The sequence below is a fragment of the Colletotrichum orchidophilum genome (assembly GCF_001831195.1).
Source record: "Colletotrichum orchidophilum strain IMI 309357 chromosome Unknown Scaffold_139.1, whole genome shotgun sequence".
In the NCBI taxonomy this organism is placed as follows: Eukaryota; Fungi; Ascomycota; class Sordariomycetes; order Glomerellales; family Glomerellaceae; genus Colletotrichum; species Colletotrichum orchidophilum.
Window position 1 is genome coordinate 38,407 of NW_019173095.1, and position 25,595 is coordinate 64,001.

Below are 25,595 nucleotides of genomic sequence, written 5' to 3' on the forward strand. Positions count from 1 at the left end.
GAGATGGGAGAATGAGTGATGATGTTCCTGCTTAAGGTAGGCACGAGGGAAGCCGAGAAGGGAAGAGACGACTAGCTACCCTCCGGCCGGCACTCAGGTAAAAAAAAAAAAGGCAGGTCCTCACTAGGTTCTTTCTCTTTAGGTTGGCTTTTCCTAGCATTCAGGGGCGAATGAACAATCGTCGGGCTATTAATTGGAGAAGAAGGATATTGGTATTATTGGGGGGTCCCCTGAAGGCTTGGCCTGTCTGCCGGTGCTTGTCTTTTGGTTTTTTTTCTTCCTCCTCTTGCCTTACTTTCTTTTTTTCTTCTGCTTTTCTGTTTTTGATCTGTATCCCCCTGTCTTGTTATTTCAAGGTGGGCTCAAGTACCTTTCGTGTTACGATCACCGCAGGCGGGTACCTGACCACGACCCTGATGTGGCAACCCAATGGGGAATAGCTCTTCATGCAGCGCGTTAGGGGTGTAGCTCTTCCTCAGTCCGTGGGACTCTGTGCAGGCTCCAAGAGTCCTCGATGGCTTTTGGCGGCGTCTGGTAGGCTCGCAAGTTCGCTAGCCCGTTGTTTGAGTCTCGAATTGTTGACCGTGGGCGGGTTTCTGGGTGATGCTAGTGGCACCTCAGGATCAGGCACGCCGCAAGCCGCAACACAGCTTTCCCTCTCCCCTGCCTTACCGATGGGACTAGGACACCAGGCTGGGAGAGTGGGAGAGGAGGGAGGGGCACGACAGGCCCTGAAATAAAATTAAATCGCTGGAACGATGATCCTGGTCCTAGTGCCACAGGACACAGCCGGCGCCAACGAGACAGACCAACACGACCACCAGAATCGAATCTCGACAGTCAACGCCGCCGACCTTTTTGCCGGGTTCGCCTCAGGCACACTGAGCATGGCCCTGTCGGTTCGACCGAGTCCTGATTCAGTGTTCGTAGTCTGTAGATGAGTGGCCACGGGGCGGGCGTGTCACCGCGGTTGGAAGGGGAGGGGGGACGCTGGTGGCTAAGGACTAAGATCTCAGGCGACGATGTTAGTATCACCCGGAGCAAACGGGGGAAGCGTTGCGGCGCCCGGACAACTCACAGAGGCACCGGGTAGACCGGTGATGATCAAGGAGTTGGGGCGGAAGAGAGGCTTCGGTGATGAGGATAGAACGCAAGACTAAGACACTGGACGACCGAAACCAGAGACGACGCGCATTGAAAGATACCAAGTTCAATGCTTTCGAGCCAATAATGCAGACTATGCAATGCCTGTTGCCGCTGCCGCTGCTAGAAGAAAGAAAATCTCAGATGGCCAAAGACAATGTAGCAAGCCCGGCGTCGGTATCGGCTTCATTCAATGATAGACCGGACGAAACAAGTTGAGGGAAGGGAAGCGTGCATTATCAAAAGTGTGCTTCCCATGGGGCATGGCACCTGGTGTCACGGGGAGCTTTGCCCGCTAGACAGACAAAGAGTTGATCTCGTCCGAGTCTTCTATACTCAAGGCCTCCTTGCTCGTATACACCCCTTCTCGTGAGATATAACCGGCCATGCCTGGTTGAGTCCATGAATGAGGTGAGACAAGTTGTCTCTGTTGCTTGTTGCTTGGTCCGGCCAAGCGTGGGAACCCCGTCAGTCGTCCGCACCTTAATTGAGCCCCCCTAGTACCTATTAGCCCCGTCCGCCTTACGCGCCTTTTTGGTGCATTCCTCGCTGTCGGGCTTGCCAGCAGCTTGGCAGTCAATGTACTGAATGAATTGATTCTTAGCTCGAGGTCAGGCTTGTTACTGATCGATCTGTTGGAGCATTCACGACGCAGACCAATGCTGTCACTTGTTGTCACTTGTGCTACGTACTGAACGAGAAGAAATGAAAAGAAATGTGACAAACCCGCATCGTGCTGGCTGCTCCCTCCTAAACGTCAAGGTCCTTTCCCATTGGAAGCAAAAGATACTAAGGCCCCAAGCAATTTGGTGGATGGTTTCTGCCACCGGTCCTCCCCTTCCGCGGCCGCTTTACCTCGCTCCTTCCACATGGCGCCGCAACCCACCTCAGTGGGAGTGGGGGTGGACCCTGTCTCGTTTCGGAGCGTCTTCCACCTGCCTCGCCGGCTACAGTAGATCCATCACCTCTGCAAGCTGTAAAGCAGTCGAGGTATCCGTACAGCATTCATCTCTTCTCTTTCTGCCGTCTATTGCTTTTCCTCGCCGACATCTGCTAGTACTAGCAATCCTACATGTATATCCGTATATCCCTTGCTGGACATTCACGATATTCGCCGACTTGGTCGACCGTTGAAACGTTGGCGTCATTCGTGGCCTAACATACATAGTAGATTTCAGCCGTATTTACACCTCACCGCATCGGTACCACGGCCACGGCTCATCTCTCCAACGGCTGTATGTCGCACTCATTACTTCGTGTCTCACGGCATACCTCGACCGACCTTGTAGAAAGCAACAAGGCATGACTATAGAGTACAGATACCTGAACGGCGAGACGCGTCTCGAACCCGTTGCTCGCTTGGTTGCCGTTCCGGCGCCCGCCCGCCCGCTCACCTGCCCCACCACAGGTCCCCGGCCAGACACGATGCGGAACCATTGTGCCTCAGTCGATGGAATCCAACTGACGCAGAAAAAACAGATATGCGATTGACACCCGAGAAAGAAATTCACAAACAGAAACCCGTCGCACCGCCAACTCTGCTCCGAAGTCCACCACCGACCACGCACATAGGTCCGCGAGGGACGCCACACCATCCGTGGTAGTCCAGAAAAGCCCACTGCCCAGAGCAATCTATTTCCGGACCGCCCAGTCTGCTTCTCCCTTCTTTCCTCGCTCGCCATCAATGCCGATCATAGGTCGAGGATTATCCTGTGTTTGGTCACTTCGTCGCGCATGAGTTGGCCGATGCCAGCACATCCTCGTCGTCACCCCATCCATCCAGAACCGGGTCTTGCACACATCCACTGAGCCGAGTGCCCCGCCAGAACAAGTCATTGGCTGTGACCCTCACGCTTGATCGTCATGTGCTGGCATCCGCCTAGGGGTGCTGTCAAAACCTCCATCTCACTTACATTGGGCATCGCTTGCGTCACCGATCTATCCGAGCTCAGCAAACGCAGTGCAGACGACATGCACAACCATTCTTTTTTCACGCGTAGCCGCTGATTCGAATTTTTTTTGTCAAATAACATCGAGATGGGTACAGATGCCCTTGACAGATCTGTCTGGCACGATAGTGATAATACCACGCGGATGCGGGCCAGCATGGCACGGTGGCACGTTACGTCCATGGGCATGATGATGGGCTCCCTCAAACCAACCATCGGCGAGTGCGGTGACGCTCGAGCCTCCAACTGCGTCCTCCCCATTCCATCCCGCGTCTTGGGATTTGTCGTTGTACCTGCGCATGAACACACCCTCGAGGGGCTCAAGGGCCTGCTTGCCTGTTCACGTTTGCTCCGCAAGCTCTGAGTGGCCAGGTTTGGATGCGAAACTCTCCTCTGGGCCAGCCTGGACGAATATTGGGTGCGTTGCCGATCGATCAACGTCAGAAATGTCTTTCCAGACCCCACCGTATGGCCAACTCAATTATCGGACGATGTCTCTGGGCCGCAGGGCACTAAAAGGGAGGGCCACGGTCGTTGACAATTGCTGCCACCACTGAGATGCCTTGCGCCTTGCGCAAGTGGTCAAGATGGCATCTTTGGGCTTCTTCTGGTGACACCGTTTCTAGATTGTGGTGACAGCCGCTGACTCAAATCTGTTAAATATCGCTTCACAAAGTCTCCCTTCCGTCTGCCGGCATACAACTCCGATAGCACGGCGCAGCTGCAACAACCCTAATCTTACTCCAACATCGCAAGGACCTTAAATTCCTTATAAGACATGAGCCACTTCCACCGAAGAGGAAACATGTGACTGCGAACTGCGCCGCGGAACGCGGTTCAATGTGCATTGAGGTAGGAAAACATGGCGCTTCTCAAATGTTTGGCCGGGAGGCCTACACTAGCTTCGAGGAAATGGTAGCCGAAGGTTCACAGCTCGCCGTCTAATTTGCTGCAGGTTGTCTCACCCTGGGCTGTGCCAATTGAAGCACTACGTTCTCCTGCCCTTTCCGTCACAACTTTTTGACTATGACCCGAGCTTTCTAAGCTGTGAGACGGTCCCATGACCCGAGACATGACCGGAGCCGGCTTTGGATGGCAACGGCGAAGTGGACCCAGCTCGGGTCTGGCCGTGATGACGTGAAGTTACTGCATTCCATGGTCGGCGCTTTGATCACGCCAAAAAGAGTAATTTGCCTTTCATTTCTCTTTCGCCGATTCTTGCCGATTCTTTACGCAATTACACACAGTGATTCGTCGTCTAATTCACTTTTGGATGGGGCTTACAACAAACGTTGCAGCTGAAAACTGCCACAGCCTTCACAAGATACATATATAGAAAACGTCTATTTCTTGAGACACGTTAGGTCGACTTTTGATTTTCTTATCACTACATGATGTGCTCACTTGGCGCCGAAGCCATACATGAGGGAGGCGCTTGAGGACCATGGTGTGGCCCTTGGTTCCCGGTTTCGGTTAGAGAATAATAATTGTGTTTTCTTTCCTCTTGAAAAGCGGCACTGGGCTCTAGATATCCACTCAGGGTACGTACATTCTTAAGAAGAGGGAGGAGGATGAGAGAAGTCGTAAATATTCGGAGACTGGACAAGTATATCGTAGAGGTTGAAATAGTATTGAGACAGTCGTATCGATCTGATGATACATACTGTTCTCGCTTCCATCGGCTTGACAATTGTCATCGTGGGGATCAAACGTGACGTTTGGGAAGGGCTGAAAGACGAGGAAGCAGGTCAAAATTGGTTCAATTTTATATGGAATCTCGAGGGAGGAATGTTGTAGCTCGCTGCCCTTTGAAAACGGCCGCAGACGGTGGTTCCGGCTCAGGTATTCCATTATGACTGCGAGATGGGCTGCTCCTCGTGGTCTTGATATCATTCTCTGTGAGCCTCTCATTCCGAGGTCTCTTTTTGTACCGGTCCAATGGAGATGCAGTTGAGCTCCAGGGGTCTTCCAGGGAATGATGATCTTGCGAGCGCCGCGCTGGGCTGAACCATGGGGCACATTCACTGCTACTTCACCTGTAACTTGCCCTTGTGATTTCTTCACGAGTGACAGAACGAATGAGACAGAAATAGAGCAATAGGTATGCCAATTCCTCGATTGGACGGTATGCACTTTTCGTGATGTATTATATGGCGTTCTGTTGTGTAGTTACAAGAAAATTCAGCTCCTTGAGTGACCTCATGTCTCGGAAATATCGAGCTCTAAGTTTTTCAATGTTGCAAAATTACACGGATCTATTCGATCCTCTTCGCATATCCAAACTTTGGACTAAGCAAAACGTGATGGCTGAGAATGGACTATGAGACCGCTCAAGTGTGTTTCGAGAAAGCTCAAAGGAACATCTAGATCGAGTGATCCAAACCAAGAATTACATCAGTACGCTGTATGTGACGACGTGCCTTTCATCAGAGGCTCTCAGGTCTAAACAGGAACATAAGTCCCTGCAAAACTCCCATCTGGTGATTTTGTTGTCTAAGGATCTCATTTAGGACGCCGTCTTCCACCCTCCGCGGTTTGTTTTTGGCGCGTGAGTGCTGGGAAAGCAGCCTTACAGAGAGAAGCAATCATGCGGTGGGGGCGATAGACGCCCCTACTGTCCGTGGTCAAGAGTAGACCGCGTGAGCCATCTAATAAGGAGAGAGCCCCAGATGTCCATGGGCGTGACTTTGAAAATGCAGTGAGAGCGTATGACAGGCATGGCTTTGTTGCAGTGCGCTGATATATTTAGACATTGAAGACAGCTTCTCATGTCGACAGCGTCGCAGGTACAGCAAGTGAGATGGACTGAATATCTGCAAACTCACGTACCAGCGGAGGGACCCTTGTGTGCAACGCCGCTCACGGAATGCCTTCCACGTGAGGTTTTCTCCATCAATCTGCAGGCCATCCCGTAGCTCCCCACTTTGACCCTTAAGTTATAATTCGTTCGAGACATCTCGGGGAGAAGTCGAGGTGCCAAGCAAAGCCGGTGCGAAGCACATTTGAATCGCAGGAGCAAAATCTCCGATCCTCGACTTAGACCTCGCGCTACAAAGTGACCCATTGGACATCGTATTATAAGCGGGGTGCGCAATCGGAAGTAGCATAGAGAGTAAGAGTGGCCCGACTTTGAAGTTGAAATTATGACATCAAAGCCACTTTGCAGTATCGTTCAAAACAAGAACATGGCATTATCGAGGCTTGTAAGTCTTCTAAGATAAAGGAGACGTTTGATCGTCAGTACCTTCCAACTCCCAGCGCTTACGTATACCAGATTACAATATAATGCCATGTTAAGCATTACTCATAACTTCAACAGGGAAAAGCCCCCCTTGGAATACTCTATCAAGTCAAGACCCCCTCATTCTGCATTCTTTCGATGGCCCCGACAACTGCCTTGGTCCTGGCCAGAAGTTACGCCTGGGTCAGGCATTGGAGGACCTGCCGAGATGCCACGAACGAAATTTGAACGTGAAAGATGCCTGCGAGTTCACGAGCAGCCGAATGGAACAAATCCCCGTGGAACCCGGGGTCGAAGTATTCTCCATAGTCCGATGGCTTTCAACTTCTCTCGATCGGCTCAAGCTCGGGGCCGACTTGGAACTTAGCTGGGAGGATCGAGCCCGTCATGCATCCGTGTCTAGGCGCAAATGTCTATGTTTAATAGTTCTTGGTAATTTCGTCTGAAAAGAAGAACCATTATATTTGAAGGGATGGCGTGCGCCAAGTGCAGAAGCCACAGCTGAAACTCCATTAGGAAGACAGACACTCAGAAACTACGATGACAGTATATAAATTGAAATACTAGAAGTAAGATGCCCGAACTGCTAGTGTAAGACCTGATTATGTGGTTGGTTGCAGGAAAACACACTGTTTACCACACAAGAGCGTGCACAAGCTGATCGTGAACAGCCTCACCCACTATGTTGGTCACTATGATTACGAATTTGTTTTTGACAAAAGAACGGAATTATTCACAGCATTTTCCGTTCTTGAATTATGTACTTGAGTATACCTATGGTTCCGCCATTATGAATACCAGCCGCAAGACGGGCCATGCGCCGGTGCTATCAAACTACCAAGACGGGCGCTTTGTCCGCGAACAACAACTCAGCCACCTCCGCACCTGCCATCTCCAAACATGCAGCAGATGCAAGATTTGTTTCCTAAACCGGCTAAAAAGAATAGACAGGAAACTCTCTACTTGGCGTTTGGAGGCCATACCCTAAAAGCATGCGACTTGAGCTAACACAAGCGACGGGACTCTGCGTAGTTAGCCCCCCACAGACTACATACCCAAGAAAGAAAGCAGCCAAGCTTGATCACACACACGATCGCCAAGGAAATATCCCAAGCCCGGGGAAACGGCAATATGTCTGGGGCTGGAGCTCTTGCGACCGGGCCAAGCCCTGCTTCCACCGTGGTCGAAGTTCGCCTCTTTCTGCTTGCTGTTGACGTCTCTACTATGTGGCTTGCCCACTTCTGAAAGTACCTCAAATGCAGATGTATAGTCTACGGTGTGGCTCCCTTATGTACATGCTGACTATGCCAGCTCAATCATGAAGCTGCAGGTTTCGGTCTTGTCCGTTCCATGAAAGCTACTTGGGACTGAGAAAACTTGTGAGGTGTCTGTGTCGGGACTTTCGTCCCTGAATCTGGACCAGGTCGATGGCGCGTGTCACAACATGCGGATCCAATTCTGCTCTCTTATATAGCTGACCTTGTGGGATCGAGGCAAGGCCCAAGGCTATTTATCATTCTGATCTTATTTTCACTCACCGTCACTCTGCCTACATCATTTCTGTCTATCTGCTATCTGGGAAGCACCATGTGCGGAATCACGGCGGCTATCACACTCCAGCGGAGCTGTTCCATCATCAGGAACAGTGAAAGCAATGGAACAAACGGAATCAGAAGCAAAGCCAAGAATGGCCCAGAAGAGCATGCAATTCTCCGCCAGGAGTTTCAACAAAGTCTTGAAGCCATCGCTCACCGTGGTCCAGATGCCTCGGGTGTCTGGATCAGTGACGATACGACAGTTGGTATAGAAGTTCCGTGGCAAGGCTTTGTGGAAACGCTCGACTAATGATGTAATGGAGGTCTCGGCCACTGCCGATTAGCAATCAACGACCTTTCTCCAGATGGAGAACAGCCATTACACAGTGATGATGGCAATATCCATGCTGTGGTCAACGGAGAGATTTATGACCACGATGCGATGAGAGAGAGATGTATAAAGGAGCACAACTATCGCTTCAAGGGCCACTGTGACAGTGAGGTCCTAGTTGCTCTTTACAAGATCTATGGGGCCCCGGGCTTTTTCAAGCACCTCCGCGGCGAGTTCTCCTTCGTCATCTACGATGAGGACAAGGATCTGGTCATCGTTGCCAGGGACCGCTTTGGTATCAAGCCAATGTTCTGGACTTTGCAGGAGCAAGGGAGCGGTGGCAGAACGCGGATGCTATTGGCCTCAGAAATGAAGGGATTCAGAGCCTTCGGCTGGGAGCCGGAGTGGAACGTCTACGGCTTGCTCAGTGGATCGTCGATGCAAGCCGACAGCACAGTGTTCAAGGACGTTCGCAAGCTGGAACCCGGGAGCTGGATGGAAATCAGGGATGGAGAAATAAAGCATCGCCAATACTGGGATCCTGAGTACAAAGACAAGGCAAGTGACACCTGGTCATGACCCGTTCCACCTCTGCGTTTGAGGCTAATTCACGACAGCGAGAGGTAGAGACGCGGAGCGCAGAGGAGATGATCGAGGGAGTGAGGGAGCGCCTGGTAGAAGCAGTGAAGCTTCGACTCCGTGCCGATGTTCCCGTGGGAATTTACCTGTCTGGAGGTAGGAAATTACCGGTCCGAGTAAACTCAGTTACAAGACTAATCTCATCACAGGTATCGATTCATCAGTCATCGCAGGTATTGTGACACAACTTGTAAAGGAGCAAGGTATTGAGCTGGGCAGCCAAGACGCCACGAAGCGCATCAAATGTTTCACGATCCAGTTCCCAGAATCCTCGGGCTTTAACGAAGCTGGTCAGCGCGAAATCATCACCGTCACGAGACTAGGAACCTACTAACACCTGACATAGATATTGCTGAACGCTCAGCTGAGTTTCTCGGTGTGCAGATCCTCAAGAAGGACATGAACGAGACTGAACTCGCCGACAACTTTGCAGATGCAGTCTTCCATACCGAGCACCACAACTTCGACTTGAATAGTGTAGGAAAATTTTGCCTCTCCTCGCTACCCCAGAGACACGGTGTGCCCGTCGTTCTCACTGGTGAAGGCGCCGACGAGCACTTTGCGGGCTATCCCTTCGTATTGCCGGCCTTCCTCATGGAACCCGATCTCGCATGGCCCCAGTCCGATATGACGGACGGGGTCCGCATACCCATGTTCAAGGAGATGACAGACGACCTCAAGGCCATGTTTGACAGGATCGGCATGTTCGAGGACGAGTCCTCCTCGGGCGCTGCTCCGAGCAACTCGATGCGGCTGGAGCCCGAGTGGAACGCGTTCTCTCCCTGGGTGCGGGAGACGTACAAGACACCCGGCTCGGCCGAATCCACACTCGCGCCCGAGGTCCTCGAGAAAATGATTGAGAAGTGGCACTCGCTACACACGAGTCTCTACGTTTACACCAAGGGTCCGCTCGCCAACATGATCCTGACCTGCCTGGGCGACCGTACGGAGATGGCGCACAGCATCGAGGCCCGGCCGCCCTTTTTGGACCACCATCTCGTCGAGTACGTGAACAACTTGCCGCCCAGCGTCAAGGTCGCGTACCAGGAGGCCGCCGGAGAGGCCGCCGGGACGGGTACCGCCGGCACCGGCGCGAGTCTGTGGTGGAAGGACTTGAGCCCGGCGCGTCAGAAGCTGAGCGAGAAGTGGATTCTCAAAGAAGCCGGTAAGCCCTTCATCACGCAGGAGCTCTACGAGCGGAGGAAGCATCCCTACTCGGCACCGGTCAAGTGGCCGCGCGGCGGCCCCGTGTATTATATGATTGAGGGGCTGGTTACGCGCGAGAACATTGAGAACCTGGGTTTCATGGAGTGGGATAACGTAAAGAGGTGGCTCGATGAGGGCTTTGGAGAGGATGCAAGCCCCAGGGCATTCCGCAAATTGATTTGCATCGCTTCCTGGGTTGTTCTCAGCCAAAGGTTCGGGGTGAAGAAGGCGGCCGTGGAACAGTGGTCAGTGAGTGCGTGAGTAGTGGATAAGGTAATCTGGGACTCTTCACGCGTTGACCCTACGATACACGAGGGAAGGGTTTGCATTGGAAATGCACACTAGGTATTCTGGATGGCAATCTGACTCAAAATATGAATTGAGACATTGCAGAAACGCATTAAATGGCCTTGGCTGCATGTGTAGACTCCCAAACCTGCTTCGTCGTGGCCCTGTCTGGCCACTGGTTAAAAAAATCCCGGGCCGTTGGTCGGCCCCGTATCGGAGCCGAGACCGACAAGCAAGCGATTGCCTTGGTTCAGCTTGTATTCAAATCAGTATCGTCTCACTTTCAATGCATCCAGTCCATGTTGACATCGGGAAAAAAAAACAGGTTCAAAGGTTGACTAGGGTTATTTAGTCTCAGCTTGTGTCTACATAGTATACAACAGAGCTGAGTCGTCGTGTCGTCGAAGCCAGATTTGCAAAGATTCGTTGCCATTGGCTACGTAGGTATCCGTAAACCCGTCTGAACTTCTGAAGCAAGCGGGCAAGGTACCGAGGCATCCCTCCCCTAGGGTGCCATAATAGGGGTTCTGTCGATCGGGTTTCCGGCCAATGGGATGCGCAAGCTGAAGCTCACTTGGGTCCAAAAGTGCCCCGACGGCCGACGCCCCGGCTTTGCGGGCAGTGCCCGCTAAGGTACCTAACAAGCCGTTTACGCGGCGGGGGTAAAGAGGTACCGACCCATGCATCCACCGCAGGGAACGCATGCCGCCTGTCTGAAGCTTAGCCTTTCCAGTCCCTTCAAGTGGTTTTGCGTCACAAAAATAACCTACCTACCCACCCCATACATTTGAACACATGGGACGGAGGTTGCGACCACGAGACTGATACCCAATTTCCCACAACCGCATCCCTTTCCCGCCTGTTCTCGAATTGACGATTCGAATTGCGAAATTGGCAATTCACCGTAGCCCTCGAGAGCTTTTCTTCCAAAAACCTGCATGGACGAGATGTCCTAGAAACCTTCGAATCCGAAGCTCTCCCTTTCCGCCCATCAGCTTCTTCTACCCACGCACGTGCGCAAAGCTCCTCAAGAGCTTTGCGTCCATCAGCCAGATCGCCATGGCTGCCATTGTCAGATTCTTGAGGAGCATCTACGACCTCGACAACCTCGACACCCGCTTCACGAGCTCCTCTTCCGTCCCCTACAAGACCGTTGTCGAAGCCCGGACCGATCCCGCGCAAAGCAAGGAGCCGCCCAACAAGGCCCAGAGCCGCTCGCAGCCGTCGAAATGGGGGACACCAGAATACCTCCTCTACATCTTTTTGCTTTCCTTCATCGTGCCCTACATGTTCTGGATCGCGTACGATGTTTCAAGACGTACGCATGGTCTTCTCCCTTTGAAGACGAAGTGTCTGCTGATGCTCAATGCTTCTTTTCTCTAGCTTCTGACCCCCGATACCACAACTATGAGCACTTCCTCTCCGATGGCTGGATACCAGGCCGCAAGATCGTGAGCTTCTCTCCGAATGCGCAACGCTCCCCAGCTGCACGAATTCCGCTCACCGTAGACTCTATTCTAGGACGTATCCGATTCGCAATACCACACATTCCGCAGGAACCTACCGTTCATGGCCCTCCTCCTGGCCTTCCACCCCCTCCTGCGCAAGCTCTGGAATAAAATCTTCCCGATCCCCTCGGACCTGCACAAAAAGTCCGTCACCGAACAGGGCGACGCCCGCCTCGAGCAGCGCGCCTCCTTCGACTACCGCTTTGCCCTCGTCTTCCTCGTCGCCCTGCACGGCTTCTCCGCCCTCAAGGTCCTCGCGATCCTCCACATCAACTACCAGCTCGCCACGCGGCTCCCGCGCCGCTACGTCCCCGCCGCGACGTGGACGTTCAACATCTGCATGCTCTTCGCCAACGAACTGTGCGAGGGGTACCGCTTCGCCGCCATCGCGCGGCACATTACCCCGCCGCCTGCGACGAAGAACTTGCTCGACGAGGACCCCTTCCTCGTGAGGTGGGGTTCGTGGATGGACCGCCACGGAGGTCTCATGAGCCGCTGGGAGATTCTCTTCAACATCACAGTCTTGCGACTCATCAGCTTCAACTTGGACTACTACTTCAGCCTCGATCAACGCAGCGGAAGCCCCTTAGAGGTAAGACCAAAGCTTTGCCTTTCCCCCCTGCCCTCCCTTCCCTCCGACATCACTGACGTCCCCAAGAAGAAGCAACTTGACCCCTCCAACCTCTCCGAACGAGACCGCCTCGCCATCTCCGCCGCGCCTCAGGACTACTCCTTCCGCAACTACGTCGCCTACGCGATCTACGCCCCCCTCTACCTCGTCGGCCCCATCATGTGCTACAACGACTTCATTTCCCAGCTCCGCCACCGCCCCGCCTCGATCGAGACCCCGCGCACCATCCGCTACGCCGCGCGCTTCCTCCTCGGCCTGCTGGCCATGGAGGTCGTCCTGCACTACGACTACGTCTGCGCCATCTCCCATGCCGGGCCCAATTGGTCCACCTACACGCCCGCCCAGCTCTCCCTCCTCTCCTTCTTCAACCTCCACATCATCTGGCTCAAGCTCCTCCTGCCCTGGCGCCTCTTCCGCCTATGGGCTCTCATCGACGGCGTCGACGCCCCCGAGAATATGCTCCGCTGCGTCTCCAACAACTGGTCCCCAAAATCCTTTTGGAAGGCGTGGCATCGCTCCTACAACCGCTGGCTCATCCGGTACATCTATATCCCCCTTGGCGGCGCCAATTTCCGCTCCTGGGCCACCACCGTTCGCTCCATCGCCACGTATCTGCTAGTCTTTACCTTTGTCGCCCTCTGGCACGATATCCGTCTGCGTTTGCTCATCTGGGGCTGGCTCATTGTACTCTTCCTCCTCCCCGAGGTCCTCGCGCAGCTCCTGTTCCCGGCGCGGAAATGGGAGGGCAAGCCGGACACGTACCGGCGGCTCTGCGCCGTCGGGGCTGTCGCGAATGTGCTCATGATGATGATTGCCAACCTCGTCGGTTTCGCCGTCGGACTCGACGGCTTGCAGAGCATTCTCTCTGGTATTCTGCATGACTGGTCAGGTAAGCAAAACAACCCGCCGTCTCCTTGGCTCACGTGCAAGCAGTCTGGACTGACTCGGTTTACAGGTGCACTGTTCTTCATGAGTGCGTTTGCCTCTCTGTACATGGGCGTCCAGGTCATGTTTGAAATCAGAGAGGCCGAGATGCGGAAAGGCATCTCATTGAAGTGTTGACGCGTCAAAACCTTGGTATCAAATGGAGTTAAGATTCGTAATTTATAGCGATTTAGATGTTTGTATCATTTTACTAGACAGTTATGCTGTACTATTACTTGATGCAGCTCCTCCCTTCTTTGCGCCTCTAGATGTTGTGATACCATTAATGACAAGGGACACAATGAGGTCCTTCGGGGTATAATAACAATGCAGAATAGCAATGGAATGCCTGCTCCCAACCCGTGCCCTGACTCTTCTCATTTGTACAAATATCCATACGTCTACATGGTGTATATTCAGTCGGTTAATAGCGTATCCATGGCCTTCCTGGCCTTCCTGGCCTTGCTGGCCTTGCTGGCCTCCTGCACGTCGTCGTCCCTACTCTTTTGACTTTTGACTCAGTTCTTGGAGGTAATCGTACCCAGCTCGATGCCATAGTCGCGGAAGCGCTGCTGGGCAAACTTGCCGTCCATGCCCAACTTTTTCTCGGTAACCCACTGCCTCAGCCAGATGAGGCCCTTGGCGATGAGGTAGAAGACGATACCGGCAACCGCGATACCGACAATGTAGGCAGCCACCTTGCCGCTGCCGTTCTTCTGAATGTCGAGGAAGTCGTAGGTGTAGAAGCCCTGGGTGTAGTACGTGACGTAGGCGAGCGCGAGGTACAGGGCCAGGACGATGATGAGCCAGAGCATGTGCACCCACTCGAGCTGGGCGGCGCTAGTCCGCGGAACCACAATCTCAAAGAGGGCAAAAGCCGAGTTGAGGCCGTGCTGGGAGATGTTGCTCCAGGCATCGAACTGCTTCGCGTACCAGGGGGCCTCGTAGATGATGGCCCAGTACACAATCGTCACGATGAAGGGGTAGGTGATGATGGTGGCGTAGTAGAAGGCGTGCAGGGCCTGCAGGGGTCGCGGGAAACGGTCGAGCAGCGGGGTTCCCGAGTGCGCGTACGTGAAGGTGTGGATGGCCGAGATGAGGAAGTAAAAAGAGAGTCCCCAATACGTCAGGACAGTCTACGGTTTCGGTCGTGTTAGTCACGCCGTTTAATACGTTGGACGATTCGGAGGTATTGAGTTTGCTTACGAAGTAGGAGAAGCTCTGGCCGACAACCTTGCACCCGCCATCTTCGGCGTGAGTGCAGGTCCAGCCGATGACGAAGAAGCGGACGACGAAGATGTATAGACTCTGCGAGAAGAAGGTGTGTTAGTTTCAAATGACTTATCACCATCTGATGATGATTTGACTGGCAAGCGCGCAATGGGAGCTGTGAGTGAACGTTGACGACAGTCCAAGACATCGAATGCACAGAGGGCACTTAGACGCGACGGAAACTTAGAAGAGAGACCAAGACTCACAATCAGCGCTCGACACGCGGCCAAAAGATAGGGAGAAAGAAGCCACGAGGTCTCGAAGCGGTGGGAGGGATCCCAAAGATCCGTCCCGAAGCGGAACGCAGCGAGCATCGTGGTCTGCCGGGGGGGTTGATACCGGCTGGAGGAGCCAAGAAAAAGGGGGAGGGAGTCTGAAGCCCTTTTCCCTCTCAATTTTCCTCCACGATGGTGAAGTTTTGGAGTTGAACTAGGAGGACGGGGCGGTTCGAGGATCTAAGAGAGATTTTGAACGTGGGCCTGCGCTCTCGGCGCGGGTCGTTGGTTCGCAGGGATGGGCTCCGCTGGCTGAGAAATCACAATTACCTTGGCTGCTGGGGAGCCTGGTCAGTCTCACGGGATGTCGCGTGCCGAATGTTGATGCGGGAGACCGTACTCTGTACGATTACAGAGTGACAATGATGCTGGTGGCTGTGAACTACTGGGTGCCATTTGTTGTAGATGTTGTTATCATTGTTGCTGCTGTTGTTATTCTTCCTGTCAAAGCCGGGCGGCGACCTCATCCCAAAGAAGAACCAGCTGATTCAATGTCAGGTAGTCAGTGGTAAGCAACGTCGCGGGGTCCAATACGTAAGCTGGGCCGCAGAATGCGACCAAAAAGGTCTACCAAGGTCTGTACTATACTACGAATACACAGCTTATCCGTACAGGTACCTGATGGCTCCGCGATAGGAATGGCCAATGCCGACACTTCTTTTTTTGGTTCCTCTCTCCGCTTTTTGCGGTCTACTAGGAACCCGGTCCTGAAAGAGGGTCCTGACAATTCCTGCACTTAGCCGGAGATGATGTGGGGGTTCATGTACGATGTCAACGGGAGCATAAGGGGAACCATGGGTTTTTTTTTTTTTTTTTTTTTTTTTTAATTCTCGAGTTCGGCCGAGGAGACCCAGGAGGCTCAGAGAAGAAGCGTCCGCGCCGTGATCTTATGGTCTCACAGGTGATTTCCTCCTCGCGTCTGCCTCCATTGGACTACATGAATAAGACTGTAGAATGTATATTAGCTGAATCAGACTTACATGAAAAGGCGCCTAATGTAAACTGCGCCCGTATGATTTGGGCTACGCTGTACGTGTGGCTGTGTGGCTGACGCTAAGTGAGCTGATCTACATTGTAAGGCGAAGGTGCTCTACGTGGCTCTTTAGTGTTAGCCATGTTTTGATACCATCCACTGGAACCAACCATTACGGTTGGAGGACTCTTCAATGTGGATGATGTACTCTTAAAAAAGTGTCAACCAGCAATTAGTGGATGCTGTAAGCGTGTTATAGATGGATATGCAATATTGAGTAATTGGCCCTTATGAGGGATAGGAGTAGGCGCAGAGATGTGGATGATGTACGGGCGCAAACACTTCCTTCCGCTACAGACAGAGTAAGCGGGTGAGCGGGAAGACAGGAATGACTTTGGTATGCCAAGGCACGACGCTTTTTTTTTTTTTTTTTTTTTTTTTTTTTACAGCTCTGTCTTTCACCACTCCGTTGCCGTTCCCTTGGTACAAGGTGCATGCTGCGGGGTGAGGCTCATGCAGAGACAAAGCAGATGCTTCTCGGCTTTGGTAAGCAGATTGTAGATCGATCTCCAGATGAACCGGCCGTCGATCGACAAGTGTCCCAGGGCCGAGAGTCGCACACGGCGAACCATATAAACGTAGGTATGAAAGGATCCAAATCAAACCAGGACGTGCCTTGCAACCGCGCTTGGGTTGGGACGGAGAAGCGCGATGCAAACACGGCCGCAACTTTCCGATGCTTGAGGGAGCCACCTCGAAGCCAATATTCATTCGCCACAGTGATCATCGTGACGTGAGCAACCCCTTGACGACGGTAATACGGAATGAAAGTCGTCAAAGTCCCACATGAGCCCCAGACGGATGCTGTGGCTCATCGCATCGTCATGCCCGTCATCTATCGACTTCTCCGTCATTTGCCCTGCAGGCCCTCAGCGAGGCAATACTGTCGTATCGCTATTGCTAGAGGTGGGTTGGCAATGTTCGAGGAAACCAATACCTTGTCGAACCAACTTGGACTAATACCAATTGCAATTGTACGAGCTATCGAGCCGTGAGCGAGATGTGGTAATCTGACTCGCTCACGTCATTGGGCCAGCAGAAATCGTCAGCGGGCCGTTATGGGCCTTTATTGGTTTTTTTCTTTCCTTTCCTTTGGGAGACCACAACGGGCCGCAAGGTATCAGCCGCTGGGTCGTGTCGCAGCCGAAAAAAGGACGCGTTGAAGGAGGATCGATAGCCAATATTAGCATTGAACGTCGCGCTTCTTTGGACCGAGGCTTCGGCCTACCTTAGGCTCCGCGTTGCCCGCACAGACTGACTTTGCATCCAGCGTCAGGGGGGCTTTTGGGACTTTTTGGACCGAACCCGATGAGGCTCCCTCGTTCATCTCGTCTTTCATTGTCCCTCCACTCTTCTCATCTCCTCCATTACAGCCACGTCAAGGGTATCGTGACCAATCTTAAACGCGGACAATGACTGGGGAAGATTGAGCCAAGCACCCCAAATGGCCGTTGCAAACCGGGTCAAATATCCCATTCGATCGATAAAGAGGGTTCCCAGGAAGAGTCAAGGGATGCAAGCGGGCTCCTTGGTCGGGAGACGCGGCCGATCGATCGGCTCAATGAGCCTATGTCCACAGATGGAAATGAGGCTGGAAAGGTGAGCCGTCGATATAACCTCGTGTCAAGCAGCGACCAACTTACAATAGACGGGGAGGGCCGTCGATGAACGACACGGTCGGCTGTTTGAGAGCCAGGAATAGCTTCGCCGCTTCAAACACTATAGGCCGTGCGATCAATGACCAGGCAGATCGGAAGCTGCCCTACCCATGGGAGGTGCAGCGGGAATAAATAGTGCTTCGATTCTTGAGGCATCACTTACGCACAAGCCATTTTGCGAATCGAGCCGTCCTTCTAACCAACGCGACGTCGACCCTGTGCACTTGGTCGGCCATGCCAAATACCTCCAAACAACGGCTCGCCGTCAGATTGACTCTCACCCGCATGGGCGGCCGAGCTGTTGGCAGACGAAGAGCTGCGCTTGCCCGGTGGGGTCGGCTTGGGCTGGGCCAGAAGCCGGCGAAGCAAATAAGGGCCAGGGCTTCCCCAGGCCCTGTTGTCGTATACCATAGTACAAGAGAGGCAAGGCACCATTGGATGGCAAGGTTGCAGCACCAAGTGCCATTGCCATCGGATGTGGACCTCTTTAATGGCGCGTCAAATGGAACAAGTAACGGCAATTTGGTTGTGTGAGGCATTCGGAGGTTTGCTGCCCAAGGAAAATGTGTACAGAGTGCCCCAATCTCCTTTTCTAACCAGCCTCGAGAGCGCGAGCTATTGCTATCAATAGGCCGGTCGGACGACGATTTCTGGAATGGGCTGGATGGCGGGTGACGACGACCAACTTCCCCAGAACACCCGTATTCGGCCATGAAAGGAAGTTATGTCAACGGTTGGACAGTTCTGTGGTAAGACGATATCCCAGGCTGGCTGTCATGAGCAGGGGTTACAATCCCAATTGAGACTCGTTCCTGCACCAAGGAGATAGTTCCATGGCCCTAGGGCAAGGCACCTTATCTCCTGTTGGTTGGAAGATGCGAATTGCATTTGATTGATATACAAGCGTTGTGTACGGAAAGTGTGGTGCAAGGTGCCAGGTGCCAGGGCAGCACAGAAAGCAGAAGTTTGGCCGGGCCTTTCTGCCGTGTTTGCTGGCGGACGAAACTTCTGCCTGCTTGCCTTGGCGTGCATATTCAAGGCGGTCGACTTGTTTCTCTCGGTCTCGGTGGACGCAATGCTGGAACTGCCATTTTGGTCAGAAGAGCCAGAACTGTGCAAGCGCTGCTGCTTTGTTTCCGTCAAATATGCGGATGGTTTGACCCCAATCCCATTGCTCCAGAAGCAAGCAGCCCATGCTTTGACCGGGCATCCCATCGGCATCGGCTGCAGCGTTAGCATCAGTGTGTCGAGAGCGTCCCGTACCTAGACCAGCTGTAAAGTAGGGGGCGGAAAGGGATGTGGGTGAAGACTGTTTGCCTGGCGAGAGAGTGACAGACTGACAATCGATGCGTCTGTGGAAACTGGCCACCATCGAACAGCATCCAAGCGACAGAATCAGTCACGGCAACGACGATCTCGGAACCCAGTCAGCAAGTCCAGTGGCGTTAAGCAGCATGTACCACAAGTACTTTGCACAACCATGACTGCACAAAGGAGACGTGAATGAGATTTTCGTCCCTCTCTACACATCTTGAACATAGAGGAAAGTCATTTGTGTCGGAGGATCAAGTACGTGGTCTCTGCCAATCTGGTGTAATGATGAAGCAAAGGTCGAGGACTGAAGACGGCTTTTCGGCGGAAGAGAGGGGGTAGAAGGTCGAGGCGAGGTTGAATTGTGTGGGTGTGCGAGGGTGTGCGAGGGTGACGGAGGGTGAGGTCGGGGTCGATGTGTAGCCTGTAGGGGACCCTGCGACCAGGTCCCTGTCTTGGTGAGCCTCGGGTGGTTCTGGGCCCTTTCCCCTTTGCAGCTTGCCATGTCCTTCCCCGTTTTGCTCAGGGGTTCGAGGAAAGAGGCGGCGCTAAGGCAGAAAAGAGGAATGGCGACAGGGGGTCCATGGGAAACGATTCAACTTTCAAGGGGGACGGGCGGGTGCTGCTGGGCCCTTCCTTTCTTCCTCCTGCTGGGGCCGATCTGAGGTGTGTCATTTTTTTTCCTTTCTCAATGAACAACGTGATGGCTTCGGAGAGAGAAGGAAGGAGGTGAAAGGGGGGGGTGAAGCAATATAATAAGCCGATTGATTGATCGGAACGACGAAGTAAATTGAATCTCGGAAGGGGTAATGAAGAATCGGACGAAGGCTCACTCGTGGGTGTTTTTTTTGTAAGCGGTAGAGGAGATGTCATCATAGGAGGAGAAGTCAACATTTCCATTGCATAAGACGAGAGTCGCAGCTGCAAGGGCGAGGGAGCACCGCCGCGGCCCGCGTGTAATAGAGAAAGAGAGGAAAAGGGAGAGGTGCACAAGGATGCGACTGGACAATTCCCATGAGGAACACGGTTGCGGCTACGGGAAGTGTACATAGTAAGGTAAGGAAGGCACTTGGGTTGAGGACTGGAGGTCGGTACCTCACACCTCAGGCAAGGCAGGTACCCTTCGGCAACTTCAAGTTCCAGGTCGTCGTCTTTCTCCCCCCACCTCCCCCCCCCCCGCCCCTCCGCCCCGCGCTTCCCCTCCGCCCCACGACCCCTCCGCCCAGCCCACGAGGTCGAGGCCGCGGCCCCCACACCCCCCCCGCCCAGGCCCCCCCCGCTCACCACCCACCCCCCGGCTCCGCTCTTCCCCCCCCCCCCCCCCCCCGCAGTCCCACGGCGACGGCGTTCGCAGGTGTCAGTCGAGCCCGACAGGTTGACAAGTTTGGGGCTGCGGCTGCATCCAACAGATCCATGGGCCACGGGCAATAACTTGTGTCCATGTCCATGTCAAGTGACTGTCACTGGACGTCAATGGCAATCTGTCAGTACCTGCCGACCAACAGCGGCAGCATCTGCTTTCTTTTCTTCCCCAACCCTGGAGCCCTGGCGGTAGAAACAACATGTATCTTGTTTTTGGGTCGAGGGGCCTGCATCTGACATGCTGTTACTTGAAGAAGGTATTCCAGTCGACAAGAGGTACGGGCAGCGCCATCTCAAAGTATCTTACCTTACCTTACCTTACCTACCATACCTTAAGGTACCTTGCCTTGGCTAAAGTGCCCGCCGGCCAAATGGCACCATCTACATGCCGCGTAGGGTAAGGTAGATACGAACCTCTAAGTACTCGCACCACTCCTCGGCAAAAGTAGCGTCGAATGTACCTCAGGTACGGAGTAAGAGCAGGGCCACCACCTTGCCTTTGCCTGCCTGGGCTTGCCTTTCCTTGCGTTAGCGTAGTCGCCGGCATTCGAGCCACTCATCCCTCCACCTTTCGTTCAATCAATTCAATTTAGTGGAGGGTGGATGTCTGTCTGTCTGCACATACCTACTAAGGTAAGGTAAGTCTGTCCAGGTCCAGGGCACCCCACCCCATCCCATCCCATCTCATGGATGGACCATCGCCGCGCAGTCACTCCCTCACTCACTCGTCCGCTCACTGCATTGCCTTTCTTTACCTTCCTCACCTAACTTACCAACGGACCTTCTTTGCCCTTCCCCTCCTCCCACCCTTTTCTCACCCCGTCGCTCTTTCTAAACTCGGGATTGAGATATTTGGTATCTGTACCAAGTATCCGTACGACGGGAACACTTTCACACTTCAGCCGCCTCTACTTTCCTTTCTTCCCCGACTCAACCCTCACCTCATCCATCTCCGGTCTGGAATGCTCTCGTCTGCCCTCCCCGCCATTCTTGTCCAGGACTCAGCGTGCGACCCTTTCCACCTTCTTCCCAGTCCCGATCCCGCCGTCACTGCTTGGCCCTCCCGGTTCTACTTTTTTCGCTTCTCGTTGTCCTGAGCCTAACCCTTTTACTCGTAATCCTAATATTATCCCACCTCACACTATAATCTATACTTTACCCTGTCTGGCATTACCTTGCCTTCGATATCCCTCCTTGCTCGCCCGCTCGCCCTTTTTCAACATTGCGACAAACCCGGGTCTATTCTTACTCGCTCCTCTCTTTCTCACCCCCCCCCCCCCCCCCCCCCCCCCCCGCCCCCCCCCCCCCCCCCCCGCCCCCCCCCCCCCCCCCCCCCCGCCCCCCCCCCCTTCCCCCCCCCCCCTCCCCCCCCCCCCCCCCCCTCACCAACCAGGGGCAATCCTGCCTGTCATGTCAACGTGCGCCTGCTGAACACGTCCTTTTCCCCCTCTCGACGCGGCCGTCTCTTTGCGCATCCTGACCCTTTACCATACTCATCCAACCAAAGACGGCCATCACCTAACCAATTCAACCACCACTACCTGTGAAACCGGTAGTGACAGTGGTGGTCTCCTACAAAGCGCCAGCGTCGCACAGCGTCGCGCGTTATCTTTCCGACTCTGCTTCTCGACCTGCCGCATCGCACGACTCCGACAAACCACGAGACCCGTACTGTCGAGCGGCTGTGGCAGTTGTCGCACGCCAATGGTCTCTGCCGCTCGTCTATAGCCTCTCCAGACATAGCTTCTTCTGTACGCCATGGCTACATCCACCGGCTTCCCACGCATGTCCTTCGGGGCCAACAACAACCTCGATCTGACTTTGGATCTTCCAATTGTCCTCTTCCCCCCTTCAGACGATCTGCCTTCGCCCATCTATGCGAGTGACGATGAGGATGCTCAGCGAACACCAACCACAGCCACCGTGCCCCAAATTCCAAACCGCAGCACACGTCGAACAAACAACGAATCACCGACACTAAGCAACCCCAAGGTCCCTCGCCATCCTATCCCCTCAATGCAAGCCGCCTTTGCCGAGTCATTCCTCGAAGTCGCCGACGGCAATCCTACCCAGAAACCGAAACTCAAAACTGCTGATGCGAAGATTCGTCGCGAGGAGCTTATTAGCCAGGAACGCGAAGATGATCTTCCCGACATGCTCTGGCGCTTTCGCCCAGGCCAGCAGCAACACGAACTTCAGAAGCTCATGGCTCAAATATCATTCGGGGTTTACTTACTGCTCCACGGCATGGCCAACAGCGCGGCCCAGGTTGTCAGCATTCTGCAGGGGCATATCGACGAAGTAGACGAGTTTCTCGAGGTGGTCATGGAGGACTTTGAGCAGGCGACCAATGATTTGAAAGAGAGGATCGACTACCTCCGCTTGCCCATGGAGAACCTCGAGGTCTTTGAGAAACTACTAGAGGACCGCAACTTCCGACTTGAGATCGTTCAAGGAAACGAAAAGATTGAGCACATCGTAGCTCGCACCAATATTCAGCTCGAACAGTACGACAAGGACGTCCAGCATGGCCTCGCCGCAACCAAGGAGTTTGCCGTCTATCTGGCACACCAAAATGCGGGTAGTTGGCGTCAAGATCGCCCAGACGTTGTTGACATCTTCGCCGCGATGAAGGGCAACACCGAGGGCTGGTACAACGCATTTGTGGAGTTGCAAGCTCAAGGAAAGGAGCTGAATACCCTGGTCGTCAAACTGGGGAAGATGGTGGCTGAAATGAGCAAAAAGGCCGGAGAAGTGAGTAGAAGGACTTGGGTAGGTTGGATCATTTGCCTTATCCTGTCTCTAGTACTAACCGTGGTACAGGCCAGCATCCCGCCGTTTAGTCTACCGCTGCAAGGCACTCGAGCCGACGACGCCTCATCACATTCACCGCCGTCTTCGCCTCCATCTTCCAGAGACGCAAGGCGCTCTACTCTACGCGCGAATAGCGTGAGCGGCTCTATCTCTGCTGGAGAAAGGTCAAGCTCCAATCTGGCCTACTTTGATATCCCAATGCAGATCCCATCGCCAGTAGCTTCACCTGACCAGCGATCGGTCAAGACGCATAGGACATCACACTCAAATAACACGATGCAGTCATTCCACACTTCGCACTCGCACAATACAATACACTCACAAACCACCACCAAGTCCCACAAAACTACACACTCACACAATACCAATCACTCACACGAGACAGCTCGAACCAGCAACACCACTCGCACAAATCAGAGTTCTCATTCAATCGCACCGAAGCTCACCCTGGAGACCCCCGACGGTCCTATCACCGAGCCAGTTGGTGCCGAGGAGATGGAAGTGACCCTTGACGACGGACCACTGTACCTACTACAGCCAAGAACGTACACTCCGCAACCACCCGAAGAACGCACGCCTTCACCCGCCCCGACCGAGTCAAGCAGATCCCAGCCCCAGCGTGAGGCACCTTTACCGACGAAGAAGACGTCGCTTCGTCAAAGAGTGTCTCTAAAGACGACCCCTCCGGAATCGATACAGATTCCACCGCCGCCATTAGACCTTCACCACACTGCGCGAGAGTCTGGTCGAGAGCGCCACGCTCCAGATTCTGCTTACGGCTCAGACTATGATCAGCGACAGCGTTATCATGGAGGAGCAAACGAGCTCTCTCCGCCTGTTCTGCCACCAGTGATACCATCTCCAAGATCCGAACACCAATATTACCGCCCGGTGCAAGCGAGCCCACACTCTCCGTTGCAACAAAGGCCGCTCACGGCCGGTGCGCAACCCAGATCTCCCTATGGCCACCAGTCAGGGTACTATCCTACTCACCAGAGGAACGTACCGTCTCGCCTAGGAGGCGCAAGCATGCTAAGCACAGTGACGACCATGACATACGACTCACAGATGACGGCGAGCGGAGAAAAACGACTGAAGAAGAAACGTAGCGCATTTGGCTGGCTGAAGAAAGCCTTCTCGCTTGACGAGGAGGAGCAACGAGCATACGAAGCGCGGAGGCAGCAGCAAACACCCAACATGTACTACGACAACAGAAGCCCCAAGTTTCTAGACGGCAAGAGGGTAGCCCCACCGCGGACTGCAGACAGCGTCTATCGTCAAGCCTAGTTCAACCGTGTCGCGAGACTGATGAGGTTGTTCTTGGCTGAGACTTCCAGTAGGGCTCACTTGGTGCGACTCGTTTCACTCACTCCTAGTCATGCTAAATACGGGCCACTTTTCGAATTCACCGTATTGCGGCTTGCGCCCAGTATTTGGCATAAAAGCGCGATATTGATACCCCCGGACGACCATTTCTCGAACTTACATCATTGCAATCATGCATACCTATCACCGTCGATATGTACTTTGCAATATGTTCTTGGCTTCCGGTGTTTCCGCGGGCGCTTGGCATAACCTTTTCATCGGTTAACATCATTTTGGATCAGGTACTCGCAACTTGGGAAGGAAGTAAATCAGCATACCTTACGTGCCCTGTTAGGTGTCGGGGCGTTTAGTCATTCATGTAGCGACTTACCATTTGTCTGATGCATTTACAAGCCAACTTTATTTTATATACGCCCGATTATGGGGCAGTAATATATGATTCGACGAGAATCCAAGACAACAGCGGACACTACCTCACTACCTCATCCACCTCTAAGTGAAATATCACCCCGCAAAGTAGTGAGGCGCGACACCCTGCTTTGCTGCGGTCCCCTTCAATATGCCCTAGGGCATACTGCCAACATACTGTTATGATCAGCCCAAGTGCGTTACTACCTTGTGTCATGTGAAGCTCTGGCCAACCCGCAGATCCCAGAGGCCTTGTTTTCGTCAAACCTGACTGCCAGTTTCTGTACGCCCAAGACGGTATCAGTTTCATTTAAACAGTTCATTATCGAAAATCTAGATAAATTTTGACTAACGCAAGACGATGGTGAAATACGACCAAGCACTACTCTCTTCAGCGGGTTGTATCAAGGATTTCAAAGATACGATGAGGCGCTGCGAAACATAAGTGGGTAAGGTGAGCCTTGACGTTCTCAAATCACAGGTATTCTCAATCTCGTCGCCCCTCTGTTGCGTGTCTGCATTCCGCGCAAAAAGCGAGTCCTCTGAACCAAAACCTGCGTATCCCTCTCATCCCCATCCTGTGAAGAAGCCAGTCAGACAGACTAAGGATAAGATAGCCATAACAGCGCCAGCGCCTAGGATATGGTTCATCACGGGCTGCTCGAGCGGCTTCGGCGAGGCCCTCGTGCGGAAGCTGACGGCGCAGGGTGACAACGTCATCGCCACCGGCTGGGAGCGCTG

General features: G+C 53.6%; 5 protein-coding genes across 5 annotated transcripts; 4 read left to right on the plus strand and 1 right to left on the minus strand.

Annotated features, from left to right (window-relative positions):
- Positions 1–3,237: 3,237 nt before the first annotated feature.
- CORC01_11986 (uncharacterized protein) lies at positions 3,238–3,456 on the plus strand (the record flags this gene model as incomplete). Its single annotated transcript, XM_022623608.1, has 1 exon — positions 3,238–3,456. One exon carries the CDS (start codon positions 3,238–3,240, stop codon positions 3,454–3,456), a length of 219 nt encoding a protein of 72 aa, XP_022469873.1.
- A 4,464-nt stretch (positions 3,457–7,920) lies between these two features.
- On the plus strand, positions 7,921–10,305 carry CORC01_11987 (asparagine synthase; the record flags this gene model as incomplete). Its single annotated transcript, XM_022623609.1, has 5 exons — positions 7,921–8,134; positions 8,192–8,761; positions 8,821–8,934; positions 8,988–9,128; positions 9,185–10,305. 5 exons carry the CDS (start codon positions 7,921–7,923, stop codon positions 10,303–10,305), a joined length of 2,160 nt encoding a protein of 719 aa, XP_022469874.1.
- Positions 10,306–11,391: 1,086 nt separating this feature from the next.
- On the plus strand, positions 11,392–13,533 carry CORC01_11988 (MBOAT family protein; the record flags this gene model as incomplete). The annotated part of the gene is made up of 5 exons (XM_022623610.1): positions 11,392–11,650; positions 11,716–11,783; positions 11,854–12,432; positions 12,499–13,360; positions 13,427–13,533. 5 exons carry the CDS (start codon positions 11,392–11,394, stop codon positions 13,531–13,533), a joined length of 1,875 nt encoding a protein of 624 aa, XP_022469875.1.
- Positions 13,534–13,913: 380 nt separating this feature from the next.
- CORC01_11989 (uncharacterized protein) lies at positions 13,914–14,981 on the minus strand (the record flags this gene model as incomplete). The annotated part of the gene is made up of 3 exons (XM_022623611.1): positions 13,914–14,531; positions 14,602–14,703; positions 14,874–14,981. 3 exons carry the CDS (start codon positions 14,979–14,981, stop codon positions 13,914–13,916), a joined length of 828 nt encoding a protein of 275 aa, XP_022469876.1.
- Positions 14,982–22,064: 7,083 nt separating this feature from the next.
- CORC01_11990 (uncharacterized protein) lies at positions 22,065–24,407 on the plus strand (the record flags this gene model as incomplete). The annotated part of the gene is made up of 2 exons (XM_022623612.1): positions 22,065–23,060; positions 23,130–24,407. The coding sequence occupies 2 exons, from the start codon at positions 22,065–22,067 to the stop codon at positions 24,405–24,407; spliced, it is 2,274 nt and encodes a 757-aa protein (XP_022469877.1).
- Between the last annotated feature and the right edge of the window lie 1,188 nt (positions 24,408–25,595).